General features: G+C 43.3%; 1 protein-coding gene across 1 annotated transcript; it reads right to left on the reverse strand.

Annotated features, from left to right (window-relative positions):
* Positions 1-10,132: 10,132 nt before the first annotated feature.
* On the reverse strand, positions 10,133-13,155 carry LOC121589514. Its single transcript, XM_041908486.1, has 2 exons — positions 13,064-13,155; positions 10,133-11,550 (listed from the first exon to the last, which is right to left on the reverse strand). Exons 1-2 carry the CDS (start codon positions 13,093-13,095, stop codon positions 10,275-10,277), a joined length of 1,308 nt encoding a protein of 435 aa, XP_041764420.1. The 5' UTR covers positions 13,096-13,155; the 3' UTR covers positions 10,133-10,274.
* Between the last annotated feature and the right edge of the window lie 7,932 nt (positions 13,156-21,087).

A 21,087-nucleotide genomic window follows, 5' to 3' on the forward strand; every position in this document is an offset into this window, starting at 1 on the left:
AGGATTTCATGAAAACGACGATTTGGTCTGTAAATTGAAAAGAAGCCTGTACGGCAGTCAGCACGAGCATGGAACAAGAAAATCGGCGGAACGTTCAGAAGTATGTTGTTTAAACCCGGTGAAGCAGATTCATGCCTGTATACCCGTAACAGTGCTGGTAAGCGATGCTTCATACTTATCTATGTCGACGACATGTTAGTAATTTGCGACACGGACGAAGATTATCGCAGCATTTGCACCACGCTTCAAAAGGAGTTCAAGGTCTCGAACCTAGGAGACATACGACAATTCCTCGCAATACATGTAGAAAAGGTAAACGGCATTTACACCCTAAATCAGAAAAGCTACATCGAAAAGATTGTTGATCGCTTGGGACACGAGAACGCTAAACCGTCAAAGGTACCAATAGATCCCGGGTACATAAAGCAAAAGGAGGAGAATCTAATGGAAACCAATACCTCGTACAGATCGTTGGCTGGAAGTTTGCTATATGTAGCAGTGAATACTCGGCCTGACATATGCATTAGCACATCTCTATTGTGCAGGAAAGTTTCAACTCAATGATCGAATCAGATCGAATCGACAGCCGTTCCCCGTTCACTAAGGACCTGCGGGAAAGGGGCGTCATCGAATTGCGGTACCTGGCTACCGAAAACATGGAAGCTGACCTGATGACGAAGCAAGCTGGAGCGCCATTGGATGGCAATTGGCGTTGAGTGAACGCAAACGGGTCCACGTTGAGGAGGAGTGTTGGACACAGGACCACCCTGTGTGCAACGCAGGACAGTTAGCTGTCACACCTCAAAATCTGAATTACCCGTGTCTGAACTACACACCTCTGCTGTATGAACTACGACTATTTTGTGTAAAATAAAACTTCCTTCTTCATCATCACTTCAACCGAACCACACGTGCTTCTGTCTATTCCTAATTTCCCTACGGAACTACAAATCTCTAACAAACTGTACCAGTTTTTGGCAGTGTACCTATTTTCGGCAAGGTAGGTAAAAACGTGAAATTCTGCACAAACGCGGTAGAAATTTTCACAAAACACAATTTCGTAGTAAAACTGTACTTATTTGTTATTCACTTACGAAGTTTCACACCATTTCATAGCATATTTTTAATATATCAAATAAATTGTGCTTTTTTTCGGCATATTTTCTGTCAGCCAATAGTTCGATAGGTTTTGTGATTAAGAGAACCAGAACAGTAAAACAATGAAAAAGTGGTGTATAATAAAGATTTTATGCTTATTTAATTTATTCTATCTTGTTCAGATTTAAAAAATCACGATGAATAAGTTATTTTTCATTTTAAATGCTGCTGAAAGTAGGTACACAATAAAAGTTCATTTTTGACAGCTCAATGTTGTGGGCTGCTGCCGAAACTCGGAACAAAAACACACCTTGGATTTGGCTGAATATTCCTTTTAAACTTGACCAGAACACTGCAATGCGTATGTCGACACATAATATGACCTTTCTTGTACCAAATATTACCAATTTTAAGACAAAAAATGCACTAACTTAAGAGAAAAATAAATACAGTGAACCCTCTCTTATTTGAGAGGCGATGGGACTGTAGAATAAGAGGGGTTTTCAAATTACAGAGGTTGAAAGTGAATGAAAGGTCTATACAAACAAGAAAGAGACAGAACATTTAGTATGCAGCTTTAACTGTTGCTATAGGAAACTGCGAACAGAATTTCCAATTAGAGTATATATCATTCAATAACCATGGCAACACCATACTCAAATAAGAGGGACACAGATTTCAGAGGTTTTCCAAATTAGAGGAACAAAAATGTACTGGAAATCAAGGGACTGTGCAAAATGTTCAAATAAGATAGGTTTTTCAAATTAGAGAGGTGTCAAATAAGAGAGGGTTCACTGTATTTGTAAGCCAGTTCGCACCGTACGCTATAACTATCAAACTGTCAATTTTATTCAATGCTCTGTTTAAATGTCGTATCAAAATGGCTGTCAAAACGGGCCAAAATAGGCAACATTAAATTAATAACTAAAGTGCTTTTTAACATCAATCCTAGGAAAGTAAGAGTGTTAAATTGGTTTAAACATTTTTAAGTACATATTTACATTGATAAAAACATTTTCTGACCGTATTCGCGCTGGCGAAAATAGGAACAAACTGCCGAAAATAGGAGCAAAAACAATATTTGCATTTTTACGCATATTTATGAAAAAGGACTTTGAACCGGCAAATAAAAATAGTGTATGTTGTGGGCAGCCGTGCCGACCCCTGGACTTGCCGTGGCAGTTGCGCTGCAACCGGTCAACGTCCAGGAGGACGACAGTGTACACGCACACTGTTGCACACACTAAGCAGCGCAAGGCTTAGTGTGTGCCGAGTGCCGCACGATAAGAGTGTGTTAGCGAGCCGATCGAGCAGGAGCTCTCGGCAGGGGCGCTCGGTGCGGTTGGTGCGCGGCCACCGTACTATTTTATTTTAAAGTGTATTGGTTGTTTCGTTTATGTTTTATTTATTATGTACGTTATAAGTGTTTTAATAAAAGTAAAAGTGCAAAACACAACAGTGGCGACGAGGATGGGATCCTCCTGCGTAAGGGGGATCCAACAAGAACCCGCGGAACGCCATCGCGATCGGGCCCATCTCGTTTTTGCTGCATCATTGCAGCGGCCATCGCGATGGCACGATTCCCTGTGCCTTTGGGATACCGCGGAACATCGGGCCGCCGCCACCGCCGCCAACACCGAGGCCCCCGGCTGCCGTCCCATCATTGGCGACCATAGGGGCAGCCGAACACACACTCTCGGCGACAAGGAAGGTCGTCGGGCTGCAGCCCCAGCAACGCCAGCAGCACCACAGGCGAGGCAGCTTTCCGCCTTGCTGCTGGATCTTCGGATGGGCGTCGCATCCGCCCATGCTGCAGCCCCCAGCTTCATCGGGCGAGGACGCATTCCACCCAGCTGCAGCAGCAGCAGTGCAATGATCCATCGGCGACGAGCAATACCGCCCGGCTCGAGCTCAGCTCATCATCGGCGAGGCACAAATTCCGCCGCGGCTCGAGCCCTGCCTCACATAACGGCGACGTAACATTCCGCCTCGGCAGCACAACAAGGATCCATCGGCGACGAGCAATACCGCCCCGGCTCGAGCTCAGCACATCATCGGCGAGGCAGCAATTCCGCCGCGGCTCGAGCCCTGCCTCTCACCACGGCGACGTGACATTCCGCCTCGGCAGCACAACAGGATCGGCAACGCACAAGTTGCATCGGCTGCAACACAGCAGCCCACATCAGTGCGAACGTTTTCACCCTGGCTGTAGTCGAACAGGCGTCGCCAATTGCGCCTCGGCTACAGCCACAATGTCCAGATGGGACGAGGTTGCATGCCGTCCCGGCTGCAGTCGAACGGGCGTCGTCAATTGCGCCCCGACTGCAGCCACAGCAAAAAGAAGGGCGATGAGCCAACGCATCGTAGGAGGGCGAGGAACAATGCCGCCCGAGTATTTTCATCTCTGCCGCCCGTCATCGAAAAAAAAAAAATACATCGCTGCTGCCCTGGGGCAAGGATCATCATCATCATCGTCATCATTATCGCGGCATCATCATCATCGCGGCACCTTCATCATCGCGGCATCATCATCATCATCGTTATCATCATCGTCATCATCATCGCCGTCACACCATCGCCGCCGTCCCAGGGAGCGGCACAGCAGCAGCATTACCGCCGCGTTATCGCCATCGCGGTGTGGGTCGAGAGCAGCAGCAAGCTGCTCAGCGCGACAACATCGGGGTCCCCACATCTTGGCAGCATCGGCCGGAAGGGTGTCACCACGCCGGTATTCCCTTAGTGGAATACCCCCGCGTCGGTTCGAGCCCTTCGGTACTAAAAGGGGGAGATGTTGTGGGCAGCCGTGCCGACCCCTGGACTTGCCGTGGCAGTTGCGCTGCAACCGGTCAACGTCCAGGAGGACGACAGTGTACACGCACACTGTTGCACACACTAAGCAGCGCAAGGCTTAGTGTGTGCCGAGTGCCGCACGATCAGAGTGTGTTGGCGAGCCGATCGAGCAGGAGCTCTCGGCAGGGGCGCTCGGTGCGGCTGGTGCGCGGCCACCGCATTTGTTATTTTAAAGTGTTCAATAATTGTATCAGTTATGTTAATTGTGTTTTATTATTTATTTTGTATGAGTGTAAATAAAATATTTAAATACAAAAGTTCCAAACACAACAGTGTAACATACTATGATAGTTTATCATCCAGAATAACATCACTTTTATGAAAAATAATAAAAAATGTTTATTTGTGAGCAATTTTTGAGAAACTGCTGCACTAGCTTGCCAAAAACTGGTACAGTTACCCTACATGAAATTGGTGGCGTTTTCGGTATCTTGGTTAATTGCGAATATAAAATCATTCAGATTTAAAATTGAAAAATGTAAACAAACGTCCATGCCAAAACACATACAGTGCATACACATGCATTATGTACACGTAATAGTTTTGTACGTTTCAAACCTGTTTATTTCATGTAATAATTGATTTTAAAGCATAACAATAATTATTGATAACTATTTTAAATGTTTTGCTCGAAATTTTAAGAAGAAAAAGAAACAAACAACGTACCCAATCTTGAAAATATCCCGAATTGGATTCTATCTTCTGTAACTTTGAATCGATTGACAGTCAAGGTACTCGCATCACAGGTGGCCGATAGGGCATCACAGACAGAATCAACTGACATGTTCGATTCGATGTTTGTCTTGTTTTTTTAATTGTGTCAGATAGTGCACTTCCACATGTTTATATGGGTTTGTTAAAGTCGGATGTCGTGTTTGATTGGTGCCTTAGGCAGCGGTCTAATCTTGTTACGCGCAACATTGTTGCTGACAAAATGTATGGATTTTGACAGCTAGCGCAACTTTGTTGCCAGCCAAATTCAAACCAATTTGATTTTTGTCTGGCAACATTTTCTATTCACCTTGGTCATGGTAATCCGGTGTATGAAACACAGCAGCAGTGTGCGTTTTATTGACATCCGCTAAATTTGGAATTTAAGCACATGTAATACATTTTTGGTGCATACAGGCGGTTCCCGAGATACACGGTACCTCTTATACGGACGTCACACGAGGCGTAAACTCAAAAAGTTTACGCTTGATTTGTATGGGAGAGCGTAAACTTCGTGTCAAAAGATTATAGGGTTGTATGGCTGAAATTTAGTTTACGCCAAAGTTTACGCTGCATGTGACGTCCGTATTACACGGACGTCACACGAGGCGTGAATTAAAAAAGTTTACGCTTGATTTGTATGGGAGAGCGTAAACTTCGTGTCAAAACATTATACGGTTGTATGGCTGAAATTTAGTTTACACCAAAATTTACGCTTCGTGTGACGTCCGTATTATACGCGAATTCGGAGATACGCGGTTTTCCAAATTTATCAGTTCTTTGAGCAAATTCTCAAAGTGGGTATAGGGACTAGGTGGGCTTATAGGTTTGGCGGGAAGGCCATATTGGACGAACGAATGACAGGAGGGGATTCGATTGTGATACGTAGTTTTTCACCCACACTACGACACGTCAACCAAAACAGCCATTGGAATTCACACGCATACATCAACAAATGATCGAATCCCCTCCTGTCATTTCGTTTTCATTTTTCTACAGCACGGCTGTCAAATTGTTCGGGATAAGCCCTCCTGTATAATAAACCCACTTTGCAAATTCTACTGATTAAACTCATCCATTGTGAAATACCAAATAATTTTCCTTTTGATCGAATGTTAAAAACTAATTCAAAAGGTTTAAAGCAGTTTAATTCAGTCAGAATCTTATCTAATAATTAATTAAGTGGCTAAAACCACCCCTCACTTGGAAAATTGTACGAAAATTAGTGATTTTTTAGCCTGGAAAGCGCAAGATTCGACATTCATGGGAATTCGAGATACGCGGTATTTTGCGGCCGTTTTCGGTCCCCATGAACCGTGTATCTCGGGGACCGCCTGTAAAGCTAACACCAACTCCAATCATAGGAAGTCAGAATCGGTCAAACTGTCTGGATAGGAATATGCCTGTCGTGATCGATGGACATTTTTCTTAAATTTTATCAATTTTTTTTTTTTTACTTTTATCAACTTTTTTCTTTATTTCTTCGCTTTAAACCTCCCCACAACCTTACTTCAATTGATCAACCACAAGACTGACGTCCGTCTTCCCCGACTTCCTTTACTTTCCCGTTTCGCCCGGCCTGTCTTGCGCTTGAAGCTCTTTCGCCCTTTCAAGCAAATTGCTTGATTAAATATTTTCTTGCAAGGGTAATTCAATTTTTTGTTTTGAATATTATTATTAACCGTTCCTATCAGTATTACTCCTTCTCATTCAACTGATTTATTAGTTCATCGCCTGCTTCCTTTTTTTATTATTATTATTTTTTTTTTATTTTTATTTTTTTTTTTTATTATTATTACTTCCCTGTCCTATCTCAATCCCTACATCCTACGTCACCTCTACTCTTAATCAACAAATATGGTACATTAGTGTATTTTTGAATCTTTCCGGTATGCGAATGTCTCTCTTAGGTCTAGATTCTACCTTGTTTCTATTATCGGTAACTTGTTGTGAAACAGACATTGGTAGCGTTGTAAAACAATCTTCCTCTGTTACTCCCTGATCCTCGACTGAAGAGTTATCACTAATATTTGGAACGCGCTTGACATCTCGGACATTTCTAGTTAGCTTATTCCCGGACCCGTCTACGATAACAACCTTGGCGCCTTCTCTCGTTAATACCGTGTACCTTTCGTTGGAAAAGGTAGGATCGGTTTTTGTTCTTTGAGAAGTAACTGTTAAAACTATGTCGCCGGTTGCGATGTCATTTTCTTTTGCTCCTCGATGTTTGTCTGCGTACTGTTTACTTATTAGTTTTGATAAGTTGTCATTTTCCCGTACCTCGTCTCTATCCGGTTCGTACTTGGACCTCCACAAGCAAGGGAAGGTGCCTCGATACCGCCATCCCACTAGCAGTTCAAAGGGTGTTATTCCCAAACGCGAGTGATGTTTTCGTGTGTTATGAGTATGGACGTACTCGTCCAATGCTATTCTCCAGTTCCTTCCTTCTGCTTTTGCTGCTGCTACCGCCTTAATGACACCTTGGTTCTGTCGTTCTACCGCTCCGTTCGACTGTGCGCTTAGGGGTATTGATTTTCTAACCCTAACCCCTTTAGCTTCCCAATATTGAATAAATTCCGAACTCTGAAAAGGAGGCCCATTATCGCTTTGGACAATTAAAGGCAACCCCCATATTGAAAAGACTTTAGATAGGGCTGCGTTGGTACTCTTAGCATTTGTCAGTCTCATTTCTGACACGTGCAAATAACGAGAATACGTATCTACGATCAGCAGAAACTCCCCCGATCCAAAACCCTGTAGGGATAGGAAATCGATCTGTAAAATCTCCCACGGTCCGTTAGGTAATTCTCTACATGATAAGGGTATAGGTGGGTTCCTTTTCGAGACTACGATACAGGTCTCGCAATTACTCACGTAATCCGCTGCTTCCCTCGACATATTCGGCCACCAAAAGAATTCTCGCAGTATCTTCTTTGTAGCCCCACAACCGACGTGACCTCGATGGGCCGCTTCTAGTGCTCTAGCACGAAGATTTGTAGGTAGTACTATAAGGTCGCCCTTGAAAACGATAGGTCCTAATGTTTCGAGGTTTTTGCTTTCTGCCTCATATCGCCGGAGGGATTTTATCCACTTCCCGTTTTGAATTGCCGTTCTAACAGCTAGCAGTTCTTCGTCTGATTCGGATGATGTTTGTATATCTGTCCATGAGATATTCATATCGCCAGCGTCCAGTGCATATAGCAAATGTTTTTCGTTATCTTCATCGAACGCGTCGTCTGTTTGAGACTTACCGATCAATCGTGAAAGTGCGTCGGCAACGTTCAAATCTCCGGGTATTCTAGCTACATTAAATTGATATGGAAGAAGACGAAGAGCCCATGCTTCTGCCCTTGTAATCGCTCTTTTACCCGTACGTTGGCAGCTGCCGAATATAAACTCATTAGCCTCAGAGTCTGTTCTAATTGTGAAGAATTTGTTTATCAAGTAATAGGTAAACCTTTCTACACTCCATACTATTGCCAAAGCTTCTTTCTGCGTATGAGGGTATCTTTTTTCTGATGATGTGAGTGATTTGGAAGCGCAAGCTATTATACGTGGTGTTTTTGCGTCGTTAAATTGTACAAGTACTGCGCCGAGTCCTGTTGGGGACGCGTCAACATAAAGTTCTGTGGTATCCTTTTCATCAAAATATCCAAGTCTATTAATTGCGTTAAGAGCTTCCCTAGTCAGAAATTGAAATTCATTTTCTTCTTCCCTCGTCCAGTAAAAAGTCTCTGATCTGGCAAGAGTTCTTAGTCTCTCTGTTTTTTCGGCTCTTTTAGGGATGAAACGTTCTGCAAAATTCATTAGCCCTAAGAAACTTTTGACTTCGGATAAGCATTCCGGTCTACGAAAGTTCTCGATGGCTTTTCTCTTGTCGTCCTCTACTCTCCATCCGTCACCAGATAAGTTGAATCCCAGAAATTTAACGGACCTTGCACCAAATATACATTTGTTGTCGTTTAAACGGACATTATGTTCGCGCAATCTTAAAAGGGCTGAATCTAAGTGTCGATCGTGTTCTTTCTTAGTAGAGCCAAACACTAGAATGTCGTCTAAGTAATTAAGGACTCCTGGGCAGTCAGCCAGGACGACGGTTTGTAAAAGTTCCTGGAAGATATCTGGTGAGTTGCATAATCCAAACGGCAATCTTTTGAAACGGTAAGTACCGTTACCAGCGAAGAAATTCGTTAGATGACGACAAGATTCGTGGAGCTCAACGTGGAAAAAGGCACTAGTCAAATCTATGGTCGAAAACCATGATGCCCCGTTTAGTTTTGATAGTATCGCTTCCAACGTTGGCATTCTGAACGGCGATCTTACGATACATTTATTTGGTCCTCGAAGATCAACGACTAGTCGGATGTCGTTTTTACCCTTCGGTACTACCAGGAGTGACGAGCAAAAAGACTTGTCCATTTGTTCATTTACGCGTTCTATAATCCCGGAGGATAAGAGATCCTCTAAACGCTTTTCTGTTTCGTTTCTGAAAGCGATTGGTATATTGGTAAAAACGTTTCGAGATGGTGGTAAACTTCGATCGTATGAGAGAACTACAGGAGCAACGTTGAATTTTGGGAACTCTCCCGACATTGATATCGTCAGTATTTCTCCCGGTAACAACCGATTATAGATTTCTGATGCGCAACATTTTACTGGCACGTTCAAGCCCAATTGCAGCACGCTATATCTAATTGCTGTACTTCTACTAAGTAAAGGCTTTGCTTTTGCAATAACGTAGAATTTTTCTAAAGATCTTGGGCGTTCTTCAGATATGTAGAGCTCGGCTATGAAGGAAGCAACCACAGGAATTTCCTTCTGTACCCCGTAAGCTTTCAATGTCCGATCGGTTCCATCTTTTATATTGTATATCGGGTTCGTTCTAGGGTCACTTGCTCTTAACTCTTCATAAATATCCTCAGCTACTGTGTTCACGTCCGCTCCGGAGTCAATCATGAAATTCACAGGGACGCCTGCGACATATCCGACAATAAAGCCTTCGTTGTCGATTCCCTTCTCGACTGAGCACAACTGGTCATTATTTATAGCGGTTGTCTGTTCAGGGGACTTTGTTAACTGTAAATAGCTGTCTTTACTCGCCACTTTCATCATATCCTGGAAGTACATTAAAATTCAGTATGTCTGGTTTATGTATATACGTGTGTACATATAAGCGCCCACCCGCACATATATACGTGTACGCCGTATACCCATACCCATGTCCGTACATACGCATGTACCTGTATAAAATATTCCTGCAAATAGAATATAATAACTATCCGTACTCTAATTTAGTATCGTTCCGTTCCGGTATCTCGTCCCGGACTAATAATAGGTAAGTTAGGTGTAACATGTTAAATATAGTTGTAGCTTGTGGAATATATTTTTAACAAGAAACTGTAAGTACTATCGCTGTATTAATATTATTTATTTTTATTTTTATTTATTTATTTTTTTTACCTAATTCGTCAGTTGCAAACCATAAAAAAATTTTAAGGCGTTAATTCTTGGAATTCTCTTTTGTGAACAATTTAGAAGCGTGAATAAATTTTAGAATGTGAGTGAATAGAAAAATCATAGAATTCAGTATAGGAATATATAATTTGATCGAGCGGTCAGATAAGATCAGATGATTGTATATCACTTACGATCTCTTTATCACTGGTTGTTTCGGGCGTGTTATTGCTGTCCATAATTGCCGCGATCTTCCGGGTCTTAATTGCTGGTGATCCTGCTTCTTCTTCCTCTGCGCGACGTTTGGTTTTATCCTGAATCCCCTGACGGCATGCACGTTCGATGTGCCCTACGGTGTGGCAGTTGCGACATCTTTTGCTGATGGCGTGGCAGTTCTCAGAAGAATGATAGTTGCTAGTGCATCTTCCACATTGTTCGCGACGACCTCCGGAAGGTCTATTTGATGAAAACCGCGATGGTGTTAGTCTAGATGTTCCTCTTCCGCTTTGCATGCCCCAATATTTCTGATGGTACAGTGAGTTACCGCGATGGAATCCTCCCATACGAGGCCCATTGTTATGGTAAGAGCTGTTGGACACGGCGGCCACTAGTGCTGATGGTTGGACTTGTGAGTTTTGCTGGTGGGTCCTTGCGAAATTTATATCGTTCATTTGTTCCATTTCGCATTCTCGCACTTTGTCCAAAAGATCTGTTATTGATCCACGTTTCCTTAGAACTTTTATTCCTGTCTTACGGACTCTTGGATTAGTAGCATGTGCTTGGATCACGTCGACTACTGTTTCTATCAATTGGTTTTCTTTGTAATTGCAGAGCTTTGCTAGGTCAATTATTTTCTTTACGTATGTTAAATCGGACTCGCCGTCATTCTGATTCATAGAGCGTAATTTTTGTCGCTGTAGGAAAACGTAATCGTGTGAGCTATAGTATTTATGCAACCTTTCCATTGCATTAGTATACGGGAATAAATTTGCATCGCTCGATGAATCATTCGGTGATGTAGCTTCCAGAGTATCTAATAAGGAATAACCTGCTTTCATTTTGAAAGCATTCATTTTCATGTTTTCGTTAAAAATGCCTGCGAATTTCATTGCTGCTTCGAGCTGTTCCTTCCATCGTTCGAAGGATTTTTTATCCACTTCCTCTCCTTCCTTGGGAGTACAAGTGGAAACTTGTAACGAGGCGAATGACATCGACGTAAGCATCGAAAGTTCGTTAGTAGACTGTACTGGTGTTTGGATCATTGTCGAGGACCCGTATGGTTCGGGGTCAAACGGTTGATTTTCCGAAGGTTCTTCTATCCAGGTGTTATGCCGGATCTTTTTACGAGTTTCCTTAAGTTCTTTCTCCAAGAGGGCATTCTTGTTTTTTTCTGCTAATAAAGCCTCCGTTAATGCATCAATGTTGGCCTGTGTCATGCTATGATAAAATATTAACAAAACGCGAAAATAATACCGCCATAAATAAATTAACTATGAAGACAAACCAAAATATAGTTCTGTTAAGTATTATAGAATGCTGATAGAGGTGCTGAGACCGTATCGTTCGCGTCAGAAGTTAATACTAGAAGTACACAGCCTGTTCGTAAGGTGCGAGTTTACGCGTTCCCGAGACGTACGGTTGAGTATTTAAGTATGATATTTAAATGGGGGTAATTTGTGATGCATAAAGTATTTTTTATTATTATTATTTTTTTTTTTAAACTTAAATTATTTTTGGGTACATATCCGTGAAAAGAGATAAAACTATTTGTTGTTTGTAATTTGATTTAAAATTATACTATTTATCTCGGGTTCACGTGTCTCGGAAACAAGATGTGTCTATGTCATGCATTTTGTTTGTTTTTTTTTTAATATATATTTTTCGGAAAATTCCTCTCAGGGAAACAGTGTCCTCTCAGGGATACATGGTTGATTTTTCTGGAAATTCCTCTCAGGGAAACAGTGTCCTCTCAGGGATACATGGTTAATTTTTCAAGAAATTCCTCTCAGGGAAGTACCGTCCTCTCAGGGAGCTGGCTGTATTCTTGAATTTTCAATATTGCCAAATCACTCAGGATTTGCTAGTCTAGGTATTGTTTTTTTTTTTTGATAAGCGTATTATTGCTTGCATATGCACATGAGTATGTACATGCACACAAGTGCCCGGTGCGCACAGGTACGCGCGTATATATTACACAGTTATCATATGTATTACTTTAAGCTATTAAAATTTAATATATTTTTGTTTAAAAAAACCGATGTAAATAACTAATAGTAAGACAATGTGAAAAAAAACGTCTATTATAAAGAAGATGTTACGTTGTACACCTTTTTCTGTTTTAAAATTTGAACCCTCCATTTTATTTACGTGATCGTGTGTTTTTTTTTTTTTTTTTTTTTTTTTTTGTTACCGGGACACACATATACATACACACGTGCACACGCACAGACACACACGCGCGAGCTTCGTACTATGTTATAATTCTATAAGTATGTCTTCGAAATTACAGTTCCTTCTCTAAAAAATAATAGAAAACAGTTGCGCAATTTTCGAAAAGAAAAATCGCGACTTATTATTTCTCTGCACTGGAAACTACACGTCGCCATATTGTAACACTTTCTTTCCGCCTTTACTTCGGCAAAGACGTACTTGTACATACATGTATATGTATATAATATCGTCGTATATCGTATATATCGACGCTCACACACGAGTATATTTTTAATCCGTAATATCTTATTTATGATCATTAAAGAATTTTAAAGTGTTAACTAAAATCGTACGGGGTCTTTATATAAAAAAAGTATTGTGGATGAAAACTGTACAATATTTTATCCGCTTGACAGGGCACCGCCATTTTCTGTGTCGCGTGCGTCGTATTTTTATGACGATCTTCACTTGAATTCAACGCGCTACATTCTTGTCGAGACCTTCTTTACTCACAACTCACCGACTTGCGCCATTGTCGTGATCGATGGACATTTTTCTTAAATTTTATCAATTTTTTTTTTTTTTTACTTTTATCAACTTTTTTCTTTATTTCTTCGCTTTAAACCTCCCACAACCTTACTTCAATTGATCAACCACAAGACTGACGTCCGTCTTCCCCGACTTCCTTTACTTTCCCGTTTCGCCCGGCCTGTCTTGCGCTTGAAGCTCTTTCGCCCTTTCAAGCAAATTGCTTGATTAAATATTTTCTTGCAAGGGTAATTCAATTTTTTGTTTTGAATATTATTATTAACCGTTCCTATCAGTATTACTCCTTCTCATTCAACTGATTTATTAGTTCATCGCCTGCTTCCTTTTTTATTATTATTATTTTTTTTTTATTTTTATTTTTTTTTTTTATTATTATTACTTCCCTGTCCTATCTCAATCCCTACAATGCCCTTCCTACATTAATCGATTTTTCATTTCAGGAGTTTAGTTTAGTTATCTAGGCGGCTGGCCATATGAAATAAATAAATAAATTAATTAATAATAATAATTATTGTTACGACGGCGAACGGATCTGTTGGCCACGCGAAGGATGCGACCATGTAAATCAAACCCATTCGGGTAACAGCGATCTTCTCAACCGTTCGACACCAATGATCAACCTACCCGCTAGTTGCTCTCTCAAGTAATTTGAGGAGCCTATGCCGCAGAAGGGGGTGAAGAGGGATGAGAGATTTCTTTCTGATCCGAATATGCAAAATTAACAAAGGCGAAGTTTGTTAGAGTTGCAAAATCCGAATGGTTTGTTTATTAAAAGTTCGGTCCCTTTTATACCCCCGGAAGCCCATACATTTTAGGGTGTTAGTGTATCCTTTCCGAGGATAAATAGTGCATAAGTGTACGTACGCGTGAGTGTCGCACCTTTTATTATTCGTGACGCATATTTATTCCGCTTTTACACGTAGCGTACTCGGTTTCTAGATTAAGGTGATCGCGCACCACGCGAATTTACAGTTTGACACGTTCGTTACGGAATTAATAATCGCGCACGTAAGAATAATAATAATAATAATAATAATAATAATAATAATAATAATAATAATAATAATAATAATAATAATAATAATAATAATAATAATAATAATAATAATAATAATAATAATAATGATAATAATAATAATAATAATAATAATAACAATAATAATAATAATAATTATAACAATAATAATAATAATAATAATAATAATAAAATAATAATAATAATAATAATAATAATAATAATAATAATAATAATAATAATAATAATAATAATAATAATAACAATAATAATAATAATAATAATAATAATAATAATAATAATAATAATAATTATAATAATAATAATAATAATAATAATAATAATAATAATAATAATAATAATAATAATAATAATAATAATAATAATAATAATAATAATAATCATAATAATACAGTGGAGCGCCGTTTATCCGGGCTCCTCGGGACTTGACCTCGCCCGGATATGAGAATAACACGGATAATGAGTCAAATAATATATTTTATCACCAATTTCTTAATAAGTTGTGGAAAATTTACTTTTTTTTTTGATAAAAAATAACCCAGTTTTTATAAGCTTCATGTTTGTTCAATGAAAATATTTGTAATTTTCCATGATATAATACAGGCGGTCCCCGAGATACACGGTTAATGGGGACCGAAAACGGCCGCAAAATACCGCGTATCTCGAATTTCCGCGTAAGTCGAATCTTGTGATTTCCAGCCAAAATATCACTAATTTTCGAAGCCCCGCGGAGCATCGTCCACCCCAGGAGCATTGCGCGAGACTTCATCCCCGTCGGAAGGTTCCACTGTGGAATATGGGTACGAGTGGGCAGCTAGTAAGGCGGAAAAATTGCAGCAGTACCAGCCAACCTCGTTCGAAGATGACGCCCGGAGGCGCGTTCCTAAAGAAGGAAGTAAGACCCCTCAACAAGGAGCGTCGAATAAGACAGGTGAGGCAAGTGGTAACGGTCCGGCAAATCCAGATCGCGACGAGGAAGAGACGATGTCATCGTTTGAAATTGCACGATGGGAAAGTGAGGAGCGGCACAGACGGCGTATTGTGCTTGAACGCGAGCTGCTAAAGCTCGATATTGCGGAAGCGCAAACTGGCGAGTCCGCCATCGCGCAGCCCCCGAACACTTTGGGACGAAAAGAGAAAGAGTTTCAAGAGTAGGTCCGCGACATGGTGAATTCTTAGAATATTTTTTTAGCCCATTCGCGACAAGGATGGCCGTTCGCGGGGCCAACATCCTGTGGTTCAACACCCCGACGCGAGGATCACACGCACACTAAATCCTCACACGATGCAATATGGTCACGGCATGTACGCAACACAACAGGATGCAGGGTACGCGACACACATGCACCATGGAGGATACGCGACGCAATCGCGAGACGTTGCATCGTTTGGGTACGAGACACAACCGAACGCGACACAGTACGGGTACACTACACATCAAGCGTACGCGAACCGCCCGGAAATCTCACAGCACTTTGGGAATACGGAGCACTTGGGACACACAACACTGCACAACACACGGCCGCAGATACACGGCACTTTCTTAAGCCAGAGCCAGATCGCAGCACTCCAACCTGTACCTCGAGATTTGCCAACCTTCTCTGGGAATGTGGATGATTGGGCGTTATTTATCACCGCGTATGAACGCACTACCGCTGCTTGTGGCTATACGGATGACGAAAACTTAATCCGGCTGCAACACGCGTTAGACGGGCCCGCGTTGGGGGCAGTTGGACACCTTTTATCTTTCCCGGAGGGAAAAGAAGCGATCGAGACCCTCAAGTCTCGTTATAGAAGGCCCGACTTGATAGTTGAGTCCGTTATACGGAAAATAAGGTGTATGGCCGCTCCTAAGATAAACGATTTGCCCAGCTTGGTGGAGTTTGGGTTCGCTGTGAAACGTTTGCTCGGAGCAGTTAAGGCGTCGGGGCTGCATGCCTATATGTACGACGTCACGTTGCTGAAGGAACTTGTGAAGAAGCTTCAACCGGTCATCTGTATCGATTGGGCGAGGACCACAAGAAGGATGCGTGAGGTAACGTTGATGGAGTTTGGATGGTGGATTGGTGAGCTGGCGAGCGATTTGTGTCGTGTGATTGATATGACGCCCGTCTTTGGGGGACACAATGCGGGACCTCGACATCCTGACCCGCTCCCAAAACGACAGCAGTTCCAACCCCAACCGTTCCAGAATTGTCGAAGTCCGCCTGAGCGGTTCCAGTCCTCTCGACCAACCCAGATGGAATCGAACGGCACGGGGCGAGCACATCCGGCCTACTGCAACGCGACGGTCCTGCAAGAGAAGAACGTTAGTGACCCGACGCCAGAGATACCTGTGTCGATGCGTCGTCTGCAGTGCAGTTATAACCCACACAGGAATGGCTGACGGGGCGATCCTTAAGTACGTGCCAGTGTCCCTACATGGACCCGCTGGGCGCGTAGATACGTAGCAGCAGTTCTGCTGGCAGAACTAGGCGTATCCGGAACACCGCATCCGTTATGCCTTCAATGGACCGGAAACGTACAAAGAGAGGAGAAACATTCGATGAGGTTATCTGTTCGTATATCCGCCTACAACGAACCGCACAAGATACCCGAATTGTCGGAGGTACATACCGTCAACAATTTAGCGCTGCCTACACAGTCCGTGGATGTGACCCATCTAGCTGCAAAATATACTCACTTTAGGGGCCTTCCGTTGGGCTCCTACGTAAACGCTATGCTTCGCGTTCTAATAGGAGTAAATAACTGCAGTCTGAGCAAATCATTGAAGTGTGTGGAGGGCAAATGTGACGAGCCCGTCGGGAGTAAGACCCGATTGGGATGGGTCGTTTATGGTCCGTTTTCGAGCGTAATACCCGCTCTCGACCGTGGTTTATTCCACATTTGCGCCTGTGATGGTACACCGGATGATCAACATTCCACTGTCGTGAAGGAGTTCTTCAACCTGGAGTCGATCGGCATTTGTAAACCCACCAACACCATGCAGTCGAAGGACAACGAGCGAGCTCTTGCTATACTGGAGCGAGAAACCAAGCTCAAGGGCGACCGCTACGAAACTGGACTCTTATGGCGTTATGATGATCCCGACCTACCCTGTAACAAGGCTGCGGCGATGAAACGGTATGTATGCCTAAAACAAAAATTAAGTAAAGATCCCTTTCTAGTTGAAGCCGTGCAGGCCAAGATGGAGGAGTACTTAGCTAAAGGCTACATCAGAAAGCTCGTTGACACCGTTTCGATCGCACGCCAGAAGAACGATTGGTACCTCCCCATATTTCCGGTAACCAACCCCAACAAGCCGGGAAAAATTCGCATGGTCTTCGATGCAGCGGCTAAGGTAGGCGGGGTAAGCCTGAACTATCGTCTGCTTCCCGGTCCGGATATGCTTGCCGGACTGTTAGCGGTGATGCTGAAATTTAGAGAGAATCGTGTAGCTATTGCTGGAGATATACGCGAGATGTTCCATCAAGTGGCCATCAAAGAAGCGGATCAACGGAGTCAGATAATCCTTTGGGACAGTGGACGTCCCGGCACCGGACCGGCAACTTACGTCGTGACCGTAATGACTTTCGGCGAAGCGTGCTCCCCCAGTAGCGCTCAATATGTTAAGAACTTGAACGCGGACAAGTTTTCAGATGCATTTTCGAGAGCAGCAGAATGCATTAAGCATGAACATTATGTCGACGATATGCTCGCAAGTGTCGAGACCCAGGAGGAAGCCAAAGAATTGGCCGATGCAGTCCGGTAAATTCAAGCCTGCGGTGGGTTTGAAATCAGGAACTGGATTTCGGATTCTCGCGAGGTAGTCCGACACCTGGAGGGAGATTTAGAAGAAGAATGAAACGTCAACATGAGTCATAAGCTGCCAAATGAGAAGGTATTGGGAATGTGGTGGAACACATCAGCCGACACATTCACCTTTCGGCTAACACCGAAACATGACGAGGAGCTTCTGTCTGGGAGAAAGGCGGCGACCAAACGTGAAATGTTAAGAACGCTAATGAGGATCTACGACCCATTGGGATTGCTCGGCAACTTCCTAAGTCATTATTACAAGAAGTCTGGCGTGAGGGTATTGGTTGGGACCAAAAACTGAGTGAGCGAACCACGGAAAATGGGTAAGATGGTTGCGGGTGCTTCCCGAAGTCGAAAACGTGACTGTTGGGACTGATAGGAGAGTGCCCAACGATCTGTCATAAACAGGAGGCATCCGAAGATAGCCAGAAAACCCGAACCAATACGAACCAAACTGATCAGGACAGGGATAAAAAGGAGCGGTAGGGCAACATTCGGGGCTCTTGAACCAACAGCGGGAATAAACGACTAATTTTTTAGCGCGTTTCACGCAATAAATGCTTGGCAAAGAATTCCACCCGTTTTTGGTTATTTTAGTTTCTAACAGTGACCGTTCCCGTTGCTATCGACTTATAACTTCTGCAAGTGCCAATGTACAGCTTCACGTTTTCTGTGATGCGAGCGAGAATGGTATGGCCGCGCTCGGATACTTTCGGTTTGAAGAAGGAGAAAATATCGAGTGTACCCTCATAGCGTCAAAAACGCGCGTAGCGCCGCTTAAGTTTATATCTATTCCCAGGCTGGAGCTACAAGCCGCAGTCATTGGGGCAAGACTGGCCAGTATCGCAAGAGATCATCGACTGGAGATCAAACGAACTATCTTCTGGACTGACTCGAGGAATGTATTAAGCTGGCTCCAATCCGACCATAGACGGTATAACCATGCCACAAATCGACTAGGAGAACTCCTAGAGGCCACTAACGTAGAACAGTGGTGCTGGATACCGACCAAGCGGAACGTCGCCGATGAAGGCACGAAATGGTCGACGAGGCCAGATCTATCGCCGCAAGGACGGTGGTTTCGCAGACCCTCTTTTCTTTGGGGGCCGGAAAGTGCCTGGCCAGATCATGACGCCACACAGAAAGACACTACAGAGGAGCTTCGGAAAAGTATTCACCCCCATCGGGTGGTGGAGCCACTGGTACGGTTGGAACGGTTCTCTAGATGGAACCGAGTGCTCCGAGCCACGGCCTACGTGACGCGCTTTATATCAAAAGCGCGTGGCTCGGTGAAAAAAGAACCGAAAGTGGTTGGCCCGCTTACACAAGATGAACTCATGAGAAAGGAATGCATTCTCATCCGCACAATCCAACAAAATGCATTTCATCGCGAGATCCACAGTCTGCAGAAAGGGAGCATGGAGAAAAATTAATGGAAGAAAGGAATCGAGAAAAGTAGCAGCATTTATAAGCTATCCTCTATTCTGGACTATGATGGGATCCTCAGAGTGGGGGGACGTTTGACGTAGTGTGTAGGGATCAATGTGCACTTACGCAACCCTATAATTTTGCCACGGAAGGAATACGGCACCGACCTCATCATGCAGGAGTACCATGCGAGGTACAGACACGTCCATCACGGTACAGCTCTGAGCGCGTTGAGGATGAGGTTTTACATTCCCAAACTGCTAGGGGAATTTCGACGCATCAGGAGAAGTTGCCAAAAATGCAAGGTGGATAACGTCCTTCCGGAACCGCCTCTGATGGGTAATTTACCTTTTCAACGTGTTGCTATTGGTCAGCGTGATTTTTCGTTCGCAGTGTCACCGACAGCGGTAATTAGGCTGCGCCAAAAGGGTATGCAATCTGCAACACAACCAACAACAACAACAAATGTCAACAGCATAGGACGTAGGATCAAGGGCCAAAGGCTTACCAACCAACAACAACAACAAATGTCAATAGCGTAGGGCGTAGGGCCAAAGGGCCAAGGGCTTAGCGATCGCTAGAGCAGCATGTACCAGCAGGATGCATACCTTTCTTGGAAAATTTGTAAAAACAAGGTTTTAAATCCCCAGGGGTAAAAATAAATGAATTATATTAACTGGAGAAAACACGCAGGAATCGATTATTTTGGTCCTTTTCTAGTAGCCATCGGATGGAGGGTAGAGAAGCGATGGGGTGTTATATTTACCTGCCTTACAAGCCGAGCAGTCCATTTGGAGGTAGCGACATTGCTGAACACAGCGTCATGCATCCTGGCAGTCCGGCCACTTCGTTGGTGCTGCGAGGGAGCTGGACGAAGCTATACAGAGGACTGACCACGACGCGCTTATGACAGCCTTTTGCGGACCGCAATTGAAGTGGACGTTCAACCCCCCCGGCGCTCCACACTTCGGCGGTTGCTGGGAGCGTTTAGTCCGCTCGGTGAAGACGGTGCTGAACCAGTTCGTTTTCCCTAAACGACCGACGGATGAAATCCTGATGTCAACCTTCGCCGAGATCGAGTTTATTCTGAACTCGAAGCCTCTCACCTACGTACCCCTGGATGACGAGACGACGGAGCCGATAACGCCAAACCTCCTACTGCTAGGGAGCCCGGATGGGAGTAAGCCCCCGGCCACACTTTGCGACAGTCCTGTGGCGGTGAAATCTACCTGGAAGATGGCACAATACGCAGCAGATTTATTCTGGAAAAAGTGGGTTACAGAATATTTACCAACACTTACCCGGTGAACCAAGTGGTTTCAACCTGTACAGCCGCTAGAAGTGGGAGATTTAGTGATCATCGCAGACAATAACTTACGCGTTGTATCAACGGTTGTAGCTAAAGACGGACAGGTTAGGCAAGCTACGGTGCAAACAGTGAACAGCACATACATACGACCAGCACATAAATTGGCCAAGCTAGATGAAGGCATGAAAAATAACAACCAGAGGGAGCAAGGAATATGCACGGAAACCAATTGATATTATATAACGAAAGGTAAACAAATGCACGCGTTTTATGACAGGTCAAACAAGGAAGTGAAGCCACAGCTAAAATGACGCGAGGTGATTAAAGGCAGATAAGATAAGCTGTGGTACACTTGGGGGGACAATGTTGGAATCTCGCGTTGGAATTCCAACTACCTGTCATAAAAGGGACGTTAAAACAAGCG

Source organism: Anopheles merus, chromosome 2R (genome assembly GCF_017562075.2).
Source record: "Anopheles merus strain MAF chromosome 2R, AmerM5.1, whole genome shotgun sequence".
Lineage (NCBI taxonomy): Eukaryota > Metazoa > Arthropoda > Insecta > Diptera > Culicidae > Anopheles > Anopheles merus.

Excerpts from the sequence above, each read along its gene's own strand:
- LOC121589514 (XM_041908486.1), bottom strand. The coding sequence starts at position 13,095 with ATGTCCATCGATCACGACAATGGCGCAAGTCG. Across the intron at positions 11,551-13,063 it reads CACGACAATGGCGCAAGTCG|CATGACACAGGCCAACATTG; the intron begins GTGAGTTGTGAG and ends ATTTTATCATAG.